Source organism: Antechinus flavipes, chromosome 4, assembly GCF_016432865.1.
Source record: "Antechinus flavipes isolate AdamAnt ecotype Samford, QLD, Australia chromosome 4, AdamAnt_v2, whole genome shotgun sequence".
NCBI lineage: Eukaryota > Metazoa > Chordata > Mammalia > Dasyuromorphia > Dasyuridae > Antechinus > Antechinus flavipes.
Window position 1 is genome coordinate 200,240,157 of NC_067401.1, and position 20,732 is coordinate 200,260,888.

The following is a 20,732-nucleotide window of genomic DNA, read 5'->3' on the forward strand; positions in this document are numbered from 1 at the left end:
AGATATATAAAATGTTAACCAATTGATATAGAACTTGGTTTTAAAAGTCAAATGCTGGTTGTTTTCAGAAGGTTTAGAATTTTTTTCACTAATTTTTCTAAAGTTGGTTTCAGGATGTTTTCAGAAGGTTCAATTTAGTTGAATTTTTCTTTTAATGCTTAAAATTTCTCAGGGGAAGGAGACTAAAGTAGTATAGTATATGGGAAAGCACACTAATTATGGAGTCAGGGAATCTGGATTCAATTCCTGTCTCTTGAGCCTCAGTTTAATCATCTTTACAATGAGAGTATTGGATTATATGGTATCTGAGGTCTCTTTAAAGCTTTGATCCTAATTTCATCAGCTATCAATCAATGCCATGCTAATTATGGAAAGTCTTTGTACAGTGTAGATTTCAAATTTGAAACTGGAGACAACAAATTACTTCCTTCCCTTTTTTTGGGGGTGGGGAGTGTTTGAGATGAGATGGGAAGGAAGGCATGAGGCAGGAAAGAAAAATTCTTTGTTAAAAATCCTGAAAGAACCCTAGTGTTTGTTACTGGCTGCCAGTAGATTCCCTAAAAAACTATATCAGTGAGCAAACAAACCTTAAATTCATAAAAGCTATTAGATATAGTCTTCTATATCCCATAAAAATCAAAGGTAAATGTATTATTATTAGAGATATAAAGATTAAAGCTAAAATTTGAGGTGATAAGAGAAAAAAATTAAGTTAAAACTGGTTACTATAAAAGACAGATATGAAATCAATAGAATAGCAGAAAAGGTAATTCCTATAATAAGGAATCTTATGTGTGATCTCATAAATCAAAATAACAATACACAGAATATGGATTAAAAAAAGTGAAATGAAAAATTTATCATATAATTTATCTCCAAGTGATTCTGGGTGGATCAGTTTTCAAGACACGGGTAAATTCTTATTGAAAGGAAACAGATGTAAAGAATAAAAGTGGCAAATGAAATTAAATGTGGGCAGTACACCAAAATCTATTTTAGAGATAAATAATCACAACTATTCTCAGGAGATGAAGGTCATTTATGATAATGGAAACTCATCTTTGAGTCATTGTAGATTATTTCTATTGAAGACATTGGTCCATAGTTTTGTTTATTAGTTCAATAATTTTCTTACTTTAACTTTTATTAATCTCCCCTTTTATTTTCAGAATTTCAAATCTGGTATTTAATTTGGGGGGGGGAGTTAATTTGTTCTTTTTCTAGCCTTTTAAGTTGTATGCCAAATTCATTGATTGAACAAATGAAACATTCCGAGGAAAAACAGTTTCAGGACTCTCCAAGGAGCCTACACCATACCTTAGGGGAATGTATGAAGACTGAATCAAGGGAGAAAGGATTTCCAATAATCAGATTGTAATATCCAGAATTACTCCTATAATATCCCTTTGGCTGACAAGAGAATATTAAGTTAAAGACAAAAGCCATGTTAGAGGATAGTGTTTCATCTTTCTCCCTGAGGATTTCCTTAATGTTAAATAGAAGGTCAGTGGAGAGGATCTGTACAATAGGAGTCTGTTCAGCAGTCCCAGAACAGCCAGGGTCAGCAGAGCCCTAGCCCAGACCAGCACACTAGATCCCAAAGGTATGGTGGGGTGGGGTACACACCTAACAGCTCTAGGGCAGGAAAGAGTGCTTGTGGTCAGATTCCCAAGATTTTTGAAAACAGCAGCACAAAATCCTTGAAGTGTCTGCACTTCCCACCTTGGAAAGAGAGCCCCACTTTAACAAAGAATTAAAAGCTGAGAAATAGGCTAGGAAAATCAGCAGACAACAAAAAAATTTCTGACCCTTGAAATTTATTATGATGACAAGAAGGATTAAAACACACATTCAGAAGATGATAACAAAGTCAAAGCTATTACATCCAAAGTCTCCAAGTAAAATAAGAATTGGACTCAGACCATGGAAGAACTTAAAAGGGACTTTGAAAATCAAGTAAGAGACATGGGGGGAAAATTAGGGAAAGAATTGAGACAGGTGCAAAAAGAAATAATAAAAAAAAACTAATGAAGAGAAGAATACCTTAAAAAGCAAAATTGGTCAGTTGAAAAGGGAGGTGCAAAAGTTCAGAGGAAAATAATTCCATAAAAAAAATCTTTCACAGAATTATCACGGCAAATTGTGTCAATATTCTAGAACCAGAGAGTTAAATAGAAATCAAAAGAATCCACCAATTATTTCCTGAAAGAGATCCCAAAATAAAAACTCCCAAGAATATTATAGCCAAACTCCAAGGGCTCCAAGGGAGAAAATATTATAAGCATCTAGAAAGAAACAATTCAAGTATAGTGAAAGCACAGTCAGGATAATACAAGATTTAGCAGCTGCTATATTAAAGGACCAAAGGGCTTGGAATATGATATTCTGGAGAGCAATGGAGCTAGAATTGCAACCAAGAATCATCTACCCAGCAAAACTGAGTATAATCCTTCGGAGAGAAAGGTGGTCATTCAAAGAAACAGAGGATTTTCAAGTGTTAATGATGAAAAGACCAGAGAGCTCAATGGAAAATGTGATTTTCAAATACAGGACTCTGGAGAAGCATAAGGAGATAATCAGGAAAGGGCCTTAATAAGGTTTATCTGTTTATATTACTATATTGGATGGATGACACTTATAACTCATTAGGACATGCTCATTATTATGGCAACTAAAAGGAATATATATGTAGAATATAAATGGGGGAAATACAATTAGCAATAGTAACTGTAATAAACTTTTTGAAGCAAGTTTCTCTGATGGAATATTATTGTTCTCTGGAAAATGATGAACAGGATGTTAACAGAAAAAAAAAAAACCTTGAAAATCCTTCATGAACAAAGTGAAATATACTGTTTACAAAATAATAGCAATGTTCTGGGATGACCAGCTATAAATGACTTTGTTATTCTCAGTAATACAATCATCCATACCTAATCAGAACCTATCCATACTCAGAGAAAGAATTGATGGAGTTTAAATATTTGCAGCATCCTCTATTATTCTCTCTATCATTCCCTTTATTTTAATTTTTTTCTTGAGGGTTTTTATTTTCATTAGGGTAGAAGATCTATGCTTTCTTTTATAACCTGACTTTTGTGGAAATGTTTTGGATAATTTCACATATAGTTCTTAATTGTGAATGGAGATAAGAGAAACTAGAACTCAAAAATCTTAAAACCAAATGTAAAAAATTGTTTTGAATATAACAAAGAAAATATTAAATAAATTTAAAAATTAAAACTGGGCAAGGGGAAAGTAAAGAAGCTATAAGAAACCAAGAAATAATAAAAACAAAATATGAAGAATGAAAAAAATATAGGAGAATGTGAAACATCTTATAAGAAAAACAACAGATTTGGAGGAAAAAAAAGTTAAAACCAAAAAAAGAACCTTGATACAATAATACAAGAAATAAATAAACTTTTTCTGAAGTGAAAGAACAAGAGGGGAAAGTTGAAATATAAAAAGTCCAACAATCACCACCTCAAAGGAAACCATATAGGAATTTCATTGTTAAAATTTGAAATCACTAGATCAAAGAGAACATTTTTACAAGAAATAACAACAAACAATTCAAATATGCTGGAGCTACAATAAGAATTGCACAAGATTTATTAGCCGTTACAATAAAAGACCACGGTCCTGAAATAGTGTATGTTGATAATCAAACGAACTAGGGTTGCTGTGGAAAACATATATCAAGCAAAATTAAGGATAATATTGAATAAAAAAATAACATTCAGTGAATTGCCAGATTTTCCGGATTTTGTCTCAAACAAACCTGAACTCAATAGAAATTTTAACATATGAGGCAACATCAAAGACTAATTGTAAGGGATTCAATAAGAACAAATTATTTATGTTTAATACATGGGAATGTAAACCATATGTCTAAGGTTGATGTTAATGATTGGGCAATCCAAAATAAAGATTGGGGTAGGATTGAATACTCTGTGATTCTAAAAAGCAAAACTCTAAAAATAAGGCAAAAATAATAATTATGCTATCTGAATGAGGTGTGATTGCAAGAACTAACATAGAAGAATTAGATGGGGGAGGGCTGGTAGTTTTGAAATCCTACTCATATCAGGAACAATTTAAAGAGGGTAATACATTCCCCAATTGATAAATGGTAAAGGGATATGAAGAGAAAATTTTTCAGATGATGAAATTAAAGCCTTTTATAGTCATGAAAAAATGCTCTAAATTACTCTTGATTAGAGAAATGCAAATTAAAACAACTCTGAGGTATCATCTCACACTTCTCAGATTATCTAAGATGACAGAAAAAGATAATGACAAATATTGGAGGGGGTAGGGGGAAACTGGGACACTAAAGCATTGTTGATGGAGTTGTGAAATGATCCAACCATTCTGGAGAACAATTTGGAACTATGCCTAAAGGACTATAAAACTGTGAATATCCTTTAACCCCTGCAGACCCATACTGGGTCTGTATCCCAAGGAAATCATAGAGGAGGGGAAAGGACCCACATGTGCAAAAATGTTTATAGCAGCTCTTTTTGTGGTAGCAAAGAATTGTAAATTGAGTAGATGCCCATTAATTAGGGAATGACTAAAAAAGTTGTGATGTATGAAGGTAATGGAAAATTATTGTTTTATAAAAAATGATGAACAAGTTGATTTTAGAAAGTCCTTGAAAGATTTATATGAATTGATGCTTAGTGAAACAAGCAAAACAAGGAATACAATGTATACAATAACAGCAAGAATGTGTGATGATCAACTATGAAAGATTTGGTTCTTCTCATGGTTCCATGATCCAAAGCAATCCAAATAGACTTTGGACAGAAAATGTCATCTGCATCCAGAAAAAGAACTATGGAGATTTAATGTAAATCAATATATGCTATGTTCACTTTTTTTCTTTTTTTCCCCCTCTCTCATGTTTTTTTTTTCCTTTTTTTTCTGATTTTCCTCTCCCAACATGATTCATAAAGCAATATGCATTAAAATAAATAAATTTTTGAAAAGGGGAAAAAAGAGGGAAATATACAAATACCCCAAGAAGATTATAGAACCCTCCAAAATCTATAAAGAAATAGGGTGGGGGGAGGAAATAGGATAGGGTAGGGTAGAAAGATGTTTATATTAACGGGAACAGAATAAGTTATGTAAATTAATGGGAATGGGAGAAAGAGGGAGGTAAAGGGGTAAGGAGAGAAGATAAAGGAGGGATCCATGGTGGAGAGGGACCAATGGGGAATAACAGCAAGGCAAAGCAAGTGGTAAAAATAAAGAAGAGTTACCAGGGATGGAAAATAAGAGATATACACAAAAATAACCACAATAATCAGGAATAGAATTTATTAGGAAAAAAAATTAGGGGTAGCAATCATTGACCTCAGCAAAGTCAGATTTTAAAAAATTCAGTCAAGAGAGAAATCTATATTACATGTCAGCCATATTAATATTGTTTTAGATATATATGTATATGTATTTGCATATTATATGTGTGTGTGCATTTATATATGACCACATATATATATGTATATATATATATATGTAGAGAGAGAGATACATACATATGTATACATAAATATATCTGTATTTAATGGCAACCTGTTTAGGGGAGGTAAGAGGAGGAAAGGGAAAAAATATGAATTGCTCTAGAACAGCCAAGCAAATATAATAAAAATTACAATACTACCTAAGTTAATGTATTCAGTGTTAAACCAATCAAACTTTTGCAAACTATAATTTTTTTGCAAATGCTTTTTTCTTTCACAACATAATTAATATGGAAATATAATTTACACAATTATACAGATGTAACCCATATCAAATTGTTTACCCATCTTAGGGCATGTGGAAGGAAAAGGAGAAAGAAAATTTGGAACTCAAAATTTTCTAATAATGAATGTTAAAAATGTTTTTATATGCAATTGGAAAACATATTATACTATTTTTGTGAAGTTTGTGCTTCAGTACAATGATCTAAGACAATTCCAAAAGATTCATGATCCTAACATGCTATTCTGGATGCTACCCACATCCAGAGAAAGAACTGATGGAGAGATGGAGTTTTGTTTGTTTTTTCCCCGTTTTTTTTCTTTTGATTTGTTTCTTCTTTCACAACACAATTAATATGGAAATATATATTATATAATAGCACATATATAACTTAGATCAATCTGTCTATTATTTTAGCAAGGGAAGGAGCAAATTTGGAATGCAATTCTTTAAAAAAATTAATGTTAAAATAGTCTTTAATGTAATTGAGAAAAATAATTTTAAAAGTCTGTGCTTACAAAAAAGAAAAGAAAATCATAAAACACTGATCATCAAATAAAAACAAATAAAGAAAAATATGAAGAATTCATACTCTGTAGATAAATTCTTCAGATAAACATAGGAAGACTTATATAAGGCTGATACAGAAGTAAGTAGACAGTATAAACAATGACAAAGCTGTAAAAAACAAACATTATTCTGAGGTCAACTCAAATAAATGTTAATGACCACCCTCAGTTTTAGAGAACAAATAATGAAATATACTTTCTTCCTCTTAGTAGCGGTGTAGAGCAGGTGTAGAATATTGCATCTGTTGTCAGATATAGTGGTTTTGTTGATAAATTATGTTTAACTCTCTTTGTTAAAGAATGGTTCAGGGAAGAGGTAGTATTTGGAGAAATGATACATAAAAACAAAAGGCATTAATAAGGCTTTTAAAAAGTTACTTAGAATCTGAAAAAAAAAATCAGAACCAAAAGAAATGGCCTACAGTGATGTCCCATCATATCGTGGCCATGGTCACTCTGCCTTTAAAGTCCAGATAACTATCCTCCTCTCCTTTCTCAAGGCATGAGTTTCAATCAGTGTACTTTGAATGAAGGAAATCAGATTTTCAAGACTGTGCCTACAGAGGTTGTAAAAGGCTTGCGAGACAACAGGAGCAAATAAAATAAATGAAGTAATGAATTCTTGATGTATGTATAATGTTTTGCAATTTTATTGATTTTAAAATACATATATTTTAGCTGATTTAGAGTTATGAAAACTCTTTATAAACCTTTATGACAATAATCCCTAATACCAGCTAAAGTGATGATAAGTTTCAGTCAATTAGGATGGAGAATGGTAATTAACTATCTTCATAGGGGATGGGACTGGATCTATGATTTCACTTGTACAGTGAATGTCTGGTTGAGAAAACTCACTCTACCAATGCAAGTCAAACCTTCTATACCACTTCTAGACTTAGGAGAGTTTTCTAGAATGATTAAGTTATTTGTCCAGGGTTATATAGCCAATATGTGTTAGTGATGGAACTCAAAGACAGGTCTTCCTAGCTCCAAGGCCAACTATCCCTCCCTAAGGACCTACTATTAATTTCCATTATGCAACAAACTAATACCAAGTTGAAGCATCATTTAATTGGAGATTCAAGCAGAAAGTCATACTAGTTTGTACAGGTAATAACAATAAAAATAACAATAAAAACATTTCTGTAGTACTTTCCAGTTTGAAAAAATGCTTTATATATATAATATAATTACATGTGTAATTATATTATATATATATAATCTAATTCGAACCTTATAATAATGCTACAATGTAGGTACTATTACACTTTCCCTATTTTATAGCAAAAGAAACAGATTGAGAGACATTAAGTGACTTGCCTCAGAACTAATTAATTAATTAATTAATTTCCTGAAATAGCATTTGAACTTAAGTCATCCTGATTATAAATCTAGAACTTCATCAACTATGTCCCCAAGCTCTCCTATGACAATGGGTTCTAATAACAATATTTTGGATAAAAAAAATCAAATTTTCAAGACTATGCTTGCAACGTTAAAGAATTATATCCTTCGATACACCCCCTTTTGTAACTTTTATGCATTTTTAATGTGCAAACCTGTTGGAATCTTTACAAACTGCTAACTCATTAGAGTCGATAGATTATTGATCTGATCTTACAAGAAGATGTTTTGGGCCAGAACCTGAAACAAGGAACTAAGTAGAACTAATTGATACAATGCTTGTGTTTGCACCTTTACTCATTGGAGTTCACACGTTTGGGAAATTTCAAGGTTTAGTATGAGATATCTGAATTCACACCTCCCTTGAAGCTCTTAGGGCCAGAGAGCACTATGGGAGAAAACCCATAATCCCATTCTCTCAGAAGAGTCGTATATAAGCCAGTAAAGAGTGATTCATTCCAATATTTTCCACTTGGCTGGCTGGTAGCGTAAGAAGAGTTTTTGAGAGGAAGAAGCTACAAGTTGAGAGTTGAGTGGGAGATTGAGAAGGCTCTCTGTGGTGGCTGGGCTCCTGAACTTCCCCCACTGAGACCAAGCTGGTCTGAAAGACTCGCCAGAAAGCTAGCTGAGCCCCAAGTGAAGGAGACAAGAGATTCATTCCATCTTTGTGCTGCCTGGAGGCTGAAGAAAGCAGAGGCAGAGGCTGAAGGACAAAACCTTTGGATTTGGAGACATTCGGAGGGAGCTCTTGGAACCAAGCAGAGAGATGGGCCTCTAAGAATCTAGCTATCCAGGCCCAAGAAAAGAGACAAGACTTGGAAGGAGAAATAAACGTCTGGATTTTTACCAGCTGACTGCATTTGGGGTAATTATTGATCTGAACTGATACTAAGGCTGCATCCAAGAAAATCTCCTGGAGAAACCTTCTCTTGCAGAGAGAACTATTATATTAAAAGGAAGAAAAAGAACTTCACACAAACCCTCTTAAAAATCACTATTCATTCAGCATCCACTGAATGCATTGTCTTGAATGCCAAGAAGTATAAGAAAAAGTTAAAGTGACGTATAAGAGCAACATGATTTTTGTCCTTGGTGAAGTTAATAAGCAAAATCTCTAGGTAGCTCTATATATTATTAAGTAGACAAGGAAAAATCACCAGAAGTGTAATTCACCTTCATATAGATTTCCGCTCATCTGCTTATCCTATGACAATATAAAGTTTGATCATGAAAAACCCTCTACTTAAAGAATTTTGTTAGGTATACAAATAGATGCATAGGAGTGCATAATGTACAGCAGTAAAGAAATAGGATTCAGTCTGAATTAACTGTTCAGTAGGTATGTTGGTTCAGTCAAGCCAGAGATTTCACTGACTTCTAATTCTATTAGGTTTCCTTGGAGAATTTATTCTTAAGTAGTTAAAACTACCACTGCAATAAATGGCCCTTTGAATCATCTCCATTCATCATTATTCGCCCATATTCTAATATTATTTTTTAACAAATGTTATAGTTTTGTACATATATATATGTATATAGTTCATTTAAATAAATAAATGATAGATTTAAATAGATGAAGAAATGTTTAAAGAGTTGAGTTTCTATTATACAACTGACTATAAGTCTCTTGTCTTTAAGGGTTGAAAATGCAAATGAGGAATAATACTTCTTTTTAGAAACTAAGGTTTCTTAGATGAGATCTCTCCATATGAGGTTGGATTGTGGCCAAAAAAGCCTCCAAGATCTTGTCTGAGTTCTCTGATTTTAGGTGAAAGGGAGGCACATGTATTGAAAAATGTTTTGCAATACCATGTTGATTATAAATTAACTAGTATGACTCCACTTATCCATACCCATAGATTTCTAAAGAGAAATCCAACATAAACAGAATACCACCTTATTCACAGCATCACAAAAGTAGAAGGAACCTTGGAGATCATAGAGGTAATTAGTGACAGATCACAATTTTAGTTCTAAACCCTTTGGCTTTTTACACCTAGCATTCTTTCCATTACTATATCTATATCTATAGCTATATGTATGTTTGATAACATTCAATATTTGTTCAGCAAATAAATATTAGGAGATCGTTTTGTTTGCAGGACACAGTGCTAGGTACTAGATGAGAAACAAAATTTAAACAAGTCTAAGGTCTATACCTCATGGAATTTGTATCCTCAGTCCTTGGCACAGTGCACTAATAAATGCTGACTGATTAATTTAGAGGATAGTGATTCTCATCTGTAGTTTTTTATGGCCTCATATGCATATATTGACATATGGTAATGTTCACTACCTTGATTAAATATAAGGCATTCAGTATTTTTTTCTTGGGTGGGGCGAGAAAGGTGAAGAAGATGAAGTAATCATATCTACAACAAAAAAGTAAACAATTGCTTATTGTAACTCCGAAAGGTTAGGAATCACCAAAGGACTCAGAGCTCTGAAAGTGATAGGAGCTCTGCTTAAAAATTGCCAGATGCTTTTTTAGTCATTTCCATGGGTTTTCAAGTAATTATTAAAAAATTAAAAAGAGAAAAAAAACTTCTTTCTTGGTCATATTTATCCAACATTCTACTTTGTCAAACAGAGGACCAAATAAAATTGCAGAACACCTTTCGAGAAATCTTAGGTCATTAGACTTCTATTTTTTATGTGGAAGTAGAGAACTCCATTACCATCTACAACTAGCACATTATCCAAATGTTTAGTTATAACAAAAGCAACAACATTAATGCCTGCTGTTATTGCTCTGGATCGGTGAGAGCAAGAGAGCTCCCCAGTGTGACTGATTTGCTGTAAGGCTACAAGTCTAAAGAATATGAAAGGCAGAGCTCTGGTGTAAAACCCTGAATACATGCTTTCATTATGGTTTAAAGCATTTGAATTATAACTTGTAGGTCTATTTATTAAAAGGAAAAGCTTTTTTTGGCATGGGATAAATTAGCATTCCAGCTACAGCAAGATGCTGTTTAATACAAAGGACATTTCTCTAATTCCTTTCAGATCTCAATTCTACAGCTTAGAAAAGTTTGGTGTGTCTACTTCTAAATGGCATGGCCATTATACAATGCCCTTTCTTCAGCTGGCATCAAAATAACATTCTCATCCTCTAGGTTGTCTGTTCTTTACTTCCTCAAAGCTGAGGAGGCAAAAACAGTGCCAGCCTAGTCCAGCTTTTCATGGAAAGCTGGCATTCTGAACTGGCGCCTAGATGTACTTTCAGACCATCCCCAGAGACAGCAGTGCTTTGAGGTGAATTTGTAACATTAAGGCTAACAAAGACATTAACATTAACTTTCTCACTTAACAGAAAGAAAGAAAAAAAAGTCTGTAGCTTACTTATCAAGCTCCATTTGTGTGAGCTGGTCTGTTCTCTGCTCCCCAGTGACAAAGGCTAGTTCATCCTTCAATTCCTGGATTTCTTTTCTCAAACGTATAATAACCTACAGATGGCAAAGCAAGACAGTGAATAAAAATTCAAACTTTCTCAGGGTCTCAGGCTTTGAATATGCTAACAAAGGATACTTCTTTAACACTATGTTGAAAATTCCCCAATACTAAAAGCTAAAATGATTTTGAAAATGAAGTGAGATTTTTATTTTTTCCCCTTTAAAAATATATTACTTGGAAGTCATAAACAGTGAAAAATGGTAGTTAGCAGATAAAAAAATTATTTGACTCATTAATTCTATCTGTTGTTCTATTAAATTTGCATTTAACATTGTATTTTTAAATTTTTATTAAGAGAGTAGGATTCAAACCCAGTGGCAATATTATGTCTGTCAGCAAAATAAAATATAAAAATTAAAACCAAATGTTCCTAATTGTTGAGATGTGAATGATTATCTTTCCTGGACAGCACTTCAACTATACCTGATTTTGATCCTAGGATAGTCATGGTGCATTCCTGAAAATGAAATCTACTGTGACTAGTGTCTGACTCCAAACCTTCTGTCTATACATTCATTACCTGGTATCTCCTGAGGTCCCAAGGTAGGAGATGAATGAAGACAGGTTCTAAGTGATTTCAGACATAATACAAGGTTAACTTTGCTATTGGTTTTTATTATTTTTTTAAAACTAGATAATCCTCTCATGCATATGAAATAAATATTTGGGAGCTTTGGGTGATGAGAGATTTTATTTTCAATTTCTGACATGTCACTTAATAGATAGACTATAATCAAATTAACCACTCTGATCCTTCCCTTACTTGTAAAATCATAATATTTGTACTATAAATGTCAGCTATCAATGCTGGCAGCATCATTGCTAGTATTAACACCAAGAATATTTACTTGGCCTTTTTTATTTTCTTAAATATCTTAAGTATCTATTATTTTAAGGATTTAAGTCCTCTTTCCACTGAAACAATGTCCTTAGCATATTATGGTTTTTGAACTGTGATGTTATCTTATGTTCAAAGGGCTATCAAACTGTGTACACCCTCTGATCCAGCAATATCTCTACTGGGTCTATATCTCAAAGAAATCATAAAAAAGAAAAAAAAGGACCCACATGTGCAAAAATGCCCTTTTTGTAGTGGCGAGGAACTAGAAACCAGGTGGATGCCCTATCAATTGGGAACTGGCTGAATAAGTTATGGTATATGAATGTTATGGAATATTGTTGTTCTATAAGAAATGATCAACAGGATGATTTCAGAAAGGCCTAGAAAGACTTGCATGAACTGATGCTAAGTGAAGTGAGTAGAATTAAGAGATAACATTGTGCACAGCAACAACAAGCTTATGTGATGATCAACTGTGATAGACTTGGCTCTTTTCAGCAATGAAGTGAATCAGACTAATCCCAATATTCTTGTAATGGAGACAGCTGTCTGTATCCAGAGAAAGGCCTATGGGAACTGACTGTGGATCACAATATAGTAATTTCACCTTTTTTGTTGGTGTTTTGCTTGCTGTTTTTCTTTCTCACTTTTTTTCCCTTTTTGATGCGATTTTTCTTGTGCAGTATGGTAAATGTAGAAATATGTTTAGAAGAATTGTTCATGTTCAATCTATATTGGATTATTTGATGTCTAAGGGAGCAAGGTGGGAAGAAGGGAGGAAGAAAAATTTGGAATACAAAGTTTTGCAAGAGTGAATGTTGAAAACTATCTTTGCATATATTTTGAAAATAAAAAGCTATTATATATTTAAAAATTGATGTTACCTAAAATTTTATTGCCCTGGGACTAACCCAATGGTAAAGCTTTCTAACTTAGATAGAAATTGATCCTCCATCATTAGAACTATTAGACCTATACCTGATATCTTTTTATTTGAGCAGGCCTAGGCAGAAGTTCTGCTCCCACCACCTTCAAGAACAAATAAAAATTTCTATTTCAGCATTAGATATCATGTGGATTTTATTGGGGATAAGGAGGGTTTCACTCAAGTTTTTTCCTTGACTTTGTGCCTTAGCCCTTTTGGTATCTAACAATGTCTAATAATGTCCCTTCCTCCTTCTCTTCTACAGGTAAACCCTAACACTTCCCTTAACATTCCATGGTCTCCAGTGCCTTGGTCATTCTCTTCTTAAAGAAGCTTCTTTTTTAAAATGAGCATGGAGAGGAGAAAATACTACTAATAAAAAGTATTTTGGAAAACAGAAAATTGACTGACTTAAAGCAAATATTTCAATTTACCCTCCTTTGAAATCCTACTCCACACTATGGATATGTTCCTATAGGTAATGAAAGTTCGGGGAGAAAAATCTCTTAAAGATACTGTAATATTATCAAGGTTTCAATTATAAACTACATGCCTAATATCTGATAACCATCTTAAATCTGGAATGACTCATCATTGGATTGGTTTAGTTTGGATTTTTAGGATATAATCTACAGATATCCTGATTTGAGAGAGACCTCATATGATTTGTGGTATATGTATGATTTAAAAATCCATTTTTTTCCTAATAAAATAAAGGAACAAAGTATTATTGGAGAATATAGTATGTAGATGAACTGCCATCTAAAGTTTGGTCATTTGGTGCAAGTGATAAAATTTTAAATGTTAAATATTCAGTAATGTTTTATAGAATACTCTCCAAATGTAAAAGAGAGAAAACTAAATAAGCTATATATAGCCAGGTCAGGTTCCTTTGCTAATCCCAGCCAGAATATATTTTCAGCTCACACTGTCTTCAAGAACAGAGGATAACTTCTATAGCAACATAAATATTTCTTCCTTTTTAATAAAAATATTTTTAAACTTAAGTGTACAGACATTTTTGTAGTAGTCCTTTTTGTAGTGGCAAGGAACTGCAAATTGAGTGGATACTCCTCAGTTGGAGAATCACTGACTAAATTATGGTATATGAATATAATGGAATATTATTTTTCTATAAGAAATGATAAGCAGACTGATTTCATAAAAGCCTGGAAAGACTTACATGAACTGATGCTGAATGAAGTAAGCAGAATCAAAAGAACACTGTACACAGTAACAAAAAAGATTATGTAATAATCAACTTGGATGGACTGTTCAAAGCAATTCCAATAGATGTGATGAAAAGTATCATCTTCTCCAGAGAGAAAATTATGAATACTGAATGTGGATCAAAGCATAGTACTCTCATTTTTTAAAAATTGTTGTTTGTTTGCTTGTTTTTTCCCCTTTCTCATGTTTTTTTTTTTTTTTGCCCTTTGATCTATGTTTTTGTGCTCATCATGACAAATATGGAAATGTGTTTAGAAGGATTGCATACATTTAATCTATATCAGATTGCTGTCTTGGGAAGAGGGAAGGGCAGAGGAGAAAGAGAAAAATCTGGAACACAAGGTTTTATGAAGGTAAATGTTGAAAACAATCTTTGCATGTATTTAAAAAATAAAATACTAAAAGAAAAATGTTTTTAAAATTAGAGATTTATTATATCATCAGAAGCCACAAACCACCAATTCTTAAAAATTATTCCTAAGGCAAATCTTTACCTTCTAAAAAAATCTCCTAACATAAATAATAGTAAAGCTATGTAAAGTATGGTTCTTTTTAGTAATGACCATTAGGTTTTCCCATGACTTTATGAGCTTTTACAAAAGGAAGCCAATTATAATTATCCCCAGAAGGGTAAAGCAGATGATGTTTCTAAAAAAGACTGAGACCTGCATATAAACATAGCTAAGAGGAATGACTCATCATGAAAAGAAGCAGCAATCTGTCTGGCTGAATCTTTTTTCCCTGAAGAAAGTCAACTCATATTTTCTTACCAGTCTAGGATCAATCTCTTCATTGAGAACAGCTTCATTCTTTATGAGGGCCACTCGTTGGGCAAATCTGCAAGTTGATATAGATTCCTAGAGAAATAACGCAATTCTTTAAAATGTCACAATTGATGGGGTTTTGTCTCTTATTCAAACCCTATTTTTGCAAATAGCTAAAAACACAATGAATCATGTGGAGAAAATTCTAATATATTAATTTTTATAAGGTCCTTGATCTAGAGCAGTAGTCTATAAATATTTTTGATCACTCACCCCACTGGAAAACAAAAAAAGTGGAACACAAACCCCCAATATGTAATATTTTATATCATTATAAACTATATGCATGTGTTCCTGGTCTAATATTATATATGTCATAAAACTAACACAAAAATAGGAGCTAAAAATGAAATATTTTATTCTAGAGTCAATAGGGAACCATTGGAATTTACTGAGTAAGGAAATAACATGGTCATATCTAACACTAGAAAAAATAATTTGTCAGCAATGTGGAAGTAAAACTAGAAAGAAGAGAAATTTGAGTCAGGGATAGATACCAAGTAGGTGATGAAGGCCTTCATGGTGGCTGAGTGAGTAGGAAGTACTAATGTATAAGGCGATATAAGAATTGGCCCTCTTATTTCATTGATAAATGAAACTCTCAGATGAAGAACATAGTGGGCACTTTCTCTTAGATACTTATTATTCCCATAGATACTTATATTCTCTTAATCTTAGATACTGTAAGAGAATATATACTCATAGTCTTAAAAGTGATAAGAAAATACGTAACTTATAGGGTAACAATGGGATCTCACAGCCAGTATGTTTCAGAGGCAACATGTGAACCTGGATTTTCTAGGCTCTGAGGGCAGATCTCAATTATGTCATGGCTTCCTCATGGATGGGAAATGAGAAAGTAGAAATGAAGAGATTTAATAATACATCTGATATATTCAGTGAGTGAAAAGTTAATTCAGAGGATTTGAATTTAATTCACTAGAAATATGGTAGTGCCTTGACAATAACAGGAAAATTTGGAAAAGGGTTTAGTTTGGGGGAGAAAGAGGAAACAATTAGATCTGAGATCTACTGTAATCTATCCATCCTATGTGACAGCAATCTCTGTCACCTAAAACAAAAAATGACCAATTCAGAAAGGGGAAGACTAGGAGACTGCCTAGAAGGGAGAAGGAAGAGTGGGGGATTTTAGGGCAGCAGTCAGCATAACACATTTAGATAAATACAACCTATTGCTCAAATCTAGTTTGGTAGCCTGCTTTTGTATAGTCCCCAATTAACAATGGTTTTTACATTTTAAAATAATTTTATTCTATTTTAAAATGTAAAGAAAAACATTCGTAGGTGGCTGGCCCTAAAAACAGGCAGAGAGCAGGATTTGGTTCTTGAGAAGTAGTTTATTGATCTCTGTTTTAGCAGGAAGAGAATGAGTGTGATTGTGTAAGAGAGACACCAAAGTCAGCTACATTGCTGAGGTGATTGTTACCTAAACTTCCACCCTTGGATTGGTTAATAACACACCTTTTGGAGCCAGTCCATGTCCAGCCCTGGATGCACCTACACCCACCATGGAGACCACAGTTCTAGGTTATTCTTCATGTGAACTGTTTTTATTTTGGCTTATTAGAATAATCATTGCACACTGAATGGATGGGATCCTGCTCCAACTGTTGGTGATTACCTACATCACCCCATGCCGGCCAGATTTACCAGTGGCTGGTGCTAGAAGTACGTGATATATAAATAACCTCTTGGCCAATACTGGGAGATCTTTGGTAGCAATCTGTATGTACTGGACCACTCTGCAACAGTGGCTTTAGACCATCTGGAGTCTCAATAAACAGAACTAAAGGCAGATAAGGCCTCCTAAAAGAGCAACTCTCAGTCCACTGAAAGTATGAAATGACATAATACCTATTTTATAGAAATTTGGGAAGCGGAATAGAAAGAATAGTTCTCAAAATGAGAACACAACAAATGATTATACTTTTCTATTAGTATGTATATAAATAACCCAGAGAGGCTGATTCCTCAGGACATTTAGCAGTTGGGCAGATCCCAACCCTACAGAAAAGGCACAAATCCAAAAAAACAACTCTATTTGCTAACAATATTCACCAAAGTTGAGATTGCTGGTAAAAAAAAAAAAAGGCAACATACATCTATATTCCTTTTTTCTAATGAAAGTGTGGCAATCATGGTTGTCATGCAGTTTCCTCCCAAGCTGTCCCTCAGTACGCTGGTCATCATGGAGTTCCTATAGGGAATATGGGATCGGTGTTTCTCTGCAAGGGCAATTATAACCTGTGATGAAGTATAACAGCATTGACATTACATTAGCTATAATAAATAAATTATTGAAACAAACTGACCTGCAATGTCATAGAATATACAGAAAAATTAATGCATCTACTGCAGCAACAGAGATAAGCGTTTAAATTTCCTCTATCTATTGTTCATGAAAATAGCAATAAAAATATATGTAAATAATAAATTATCAGTTTTTTTTTTCTGTGAAATAATGTAAACATAACAAAGAGAATCTAGCATACACTTGGGTGACAGAAATCATAGATATATGTATTCTTTCCTGTAGTCTGAATCAGATGCTTCAAGTGACCTAGCATTTACTGTAGCTTCTTAAAGGTTATATCAATAAGTCACAAGTTCTAGCAGTTGAATTAAACTAGAAAAAACATTTGTGTACAGGCCTGGTGATGGATTTTAAGCCTTTTGTGGTAGGGCCAGCCTAGAGGATCATTACAGAGGGCTGGCCAGCATGTAATGAATCATTTTTGACCATAGCAATACATAAAATAATCTACTGTGGATTATAATATCTATGGATACAAAGACTATTTGGATAGAAAACTATTTTTGAGAATGAAATCACAGACTGTTGAAGAATATGGGTTATTTTATAATAATAGTCATATAACATAGTATTATATTACATTTTATTATATTATTACTATAAATTATAGTACTTGCTATGTGTCAGGCATTATGCTAAGCACTTTACAGATAGGATCTCATTTGATCATCCCAACAATCCTAGAAGGTAGGTGCTATTTCTAATCTCCATTTTTCAGTTGAGAAAACTGAGGCAAATAGAGATTAGGTGATTTGTTTAAGATTAGACATCTAATAAACACGGCTGGGTTTGAATTCAAGAATTCTTGACTCTACACTCAATATTCTATCCACTGTGCTGCATTTCTGAATGCACATAAGATGTATTTTCATCATCACAGGAATTCAAATACATAGTAAAAGAAGGATCCTATTCCATCCTTTTAGAACATAATTCTCCGAGGGCATGAACTATATTGGCCTTTCTCTGAATCTCCAGGGCTTAGTGTTTTGGCTTGGAAAGTCACAGGGATGGTGAATGAAACAATAAGACCATCTGTTACCACATCTTTTCCAGAAGCAATATTAATGTCAATTTGATTTTTACTCCTTTAAAGTGGAAGGGTTGTAAAGGGAATAATGATGGCATAAAGCAAGAGATTGGCTTAGGGAAGTCTGGAGCTATGGACTTTAATATTCATTCATTTATTCATTCAAGAAACATTCACTGAATGTTTGTTATGGATAAATCATTTTACTAGTTTCTTTAAATATTTGAGTGCCTCATGGCATTATTTAATCTCATGGATATGTGACAATGTTGTAGTACAGAGTTTTTTTTCTCTCTCCCTTGAAAAATTAGTTAAAATCAGCTGTGAAAAACTGACACTTTTACTGGCTTCAAATTTGGACAATCATTTCTTCTTCTTATAAGGCAATATATAATATGTTATAATTTCTAAGGACAATAAAAATTGTTGCAGAATTCATTAGAAATATCATATTTAAAGCTAGAAAGGATCTTAGAAATCATTTAGCTCAAACTCCTCACTTTACAGAAGACAAGGTTAAATGATTTGCCTAACATCACATAGAAAAGAAGTAGATGATTTTAGTTACATATATATTTATATGTATATATACATATTATAATTGTGTCCTTGTACTTTAAATATATTCCTATAGATTAGCACATAAATAGTAGATTTTTATTAAGAAAAATGTGAAGAGCAAAAACTCAGATTTTCAAATTTTTCCTTTTCTCATTCCAAAGATTGGTTTAGTTCAAGACTCAGCTCAGGAGTGTGAGTTTATAAATTTAGTTCAGTCCTAAACAATCTCCTGTCTAAAAGAATTAGTTCTCTGTCTGATCTTAGAGCTCAAGTAAGTAAGGTTAAGGCAAAGATGGTTCAAGAGGACACCACACAAACTGTGCACACTTCACTCAACTCCCTACTGAGCAGACTGAAATCTCTGAGATAGTCCAGAAATAATAAAACCTTTATGTGTAGGGTGAAGGCTGGTTTCCTTTCCAGCAGAGACTCAGAGCTTCCTAAGTTGAAGAGAAAACAGCCTGTCATTTTAGATAGTAGGGTTTGAGGCTGAGGGGGAAGGTGACCATAGTAAATAAAGAATTCTTTCCAAATTTCACCCTTATTTGGTATTTACATTTATAAATATGAAACTGAATGTTTTTGAAAATGTCCCGAATTTACTAAATTATAAACTACTTGAGGATAGCAATTATATCATATTTTTCTATGCCCAGTGAATGACACAGCAGGGAAGTAACAAATGTTTGTTGAATTTAGTTTAACTTAGTTCAATCTAGAGACAAAATGTAATACTATACTTAATATTTCTCAAAACTCTGCTTGGAATCAATAACATTATTATTTAATTATTTTTTAAATTTAAAAGCTCACAAGAATATGGAAATTTATCCTCTGAAAATGAACAAAGATTAGGATTGGTTACAATTGGCACAAACAGCATTAATTTTTCTCTCACACATTACACATCCAATGGAAGCCAAGTAGAAACTTAAACTCTTAAAGAAAAAAAAAAAAAAAGAATCCCACATGTGGAATAAATGGTTGAAATCTACCCTTGCTTCTGATTTCTATAGCTAGGGAGCAAAAACTTAACTTTTTTCAGTGGTTTCTCACTTGATATTTGTTCTGATAAAAGTCACAGGTCATATCAGGAGCACTCTATGAGGTTCATAGTTAGAACAAGTACACATTTCTTCATTCCTTTTATTCTCATTGACCTTCAATTTCTCAGGCCAAAATGTACCCTGCTATTGTGGCTTAAAAGTGTTTTTAAGGAAACTTTTGGAAAAAGCAATGCATTCATAAGGAGAACTCCAAAACCAACAAGATTCTGGCAAATAGAATGCTATTCACTTATAAACATAACTGGGTACATTCAACTCTCAATAGAACTATATTCCTTTAAGCAGGTGTGAAGTCTCATGCACATGATTAATAGGACAATCACTAATCTGTACAGAACCAGTACAAAAATGGAAATGTCTTAATATTGTATTCCTCATTATGTGTTTCATATGAACTGGAAACTGAGGTTATAACTGAGATAAGGAACTAAACTAAGATTAATGAGGCCTGCAATAGTATACTATAAGAAATTCCCAGATTTACAAGCCATAAAATGTGGTATGACCCAAAGCAACATCCATTATAAGAGTCCTTGTAACTCCTGATCACCTTACTGAATTCCATGATTATCTATTATATCTTAATTTTTTTTAAATCAACCTGCAAATCCTCTTTCATTTTCCAGTCTTATTCCCACCAATTTCTCATTTTTCTTTTTAATATACTTATTCTCTAGCACCCAAATCCAGTCTTCCTCATAGCTAACCATTAGCTTTTCACACCTGCTCTTTT

At 33.1% G+C, this 20,732-nt stretch overlaps 1 protein-coding gene across 7 annotated transcripts in view; it reads right to left on the bottom strand.

The window, feature by feature from the left end:
• KIF6 (kinesin family member 6) overlaps window positions 1-20,732 on the bottom strand; it is a 463,312-nt gene that overhangs the window by 286,961 nt on the left and 155,619 nt on the right. For all 7 annotated transcript variants that reach the window (XM_051996888.1, XM_051996884.1, XM_051996886.1 and 4 more), the window contains exons 8-10: window positions 17,128-17,271; window positions 14,953-15,039; window positions 11,076-11,179 (exon numbers count right to left, since the gene is read on the bottom strand). In XM_051996888.1, coding sequence (XP_051852848.1) covers window positions 11,076-11,179; window positions 14,953-15,039; window positions 17,128-17,271 — 335 coding nt within the window. The remainder of the gene's footprint in view (window positions 1-11,075; window positions 11,180-14,952; window positions 15,040-17,127; window positions 17,272-20,732) is intronic.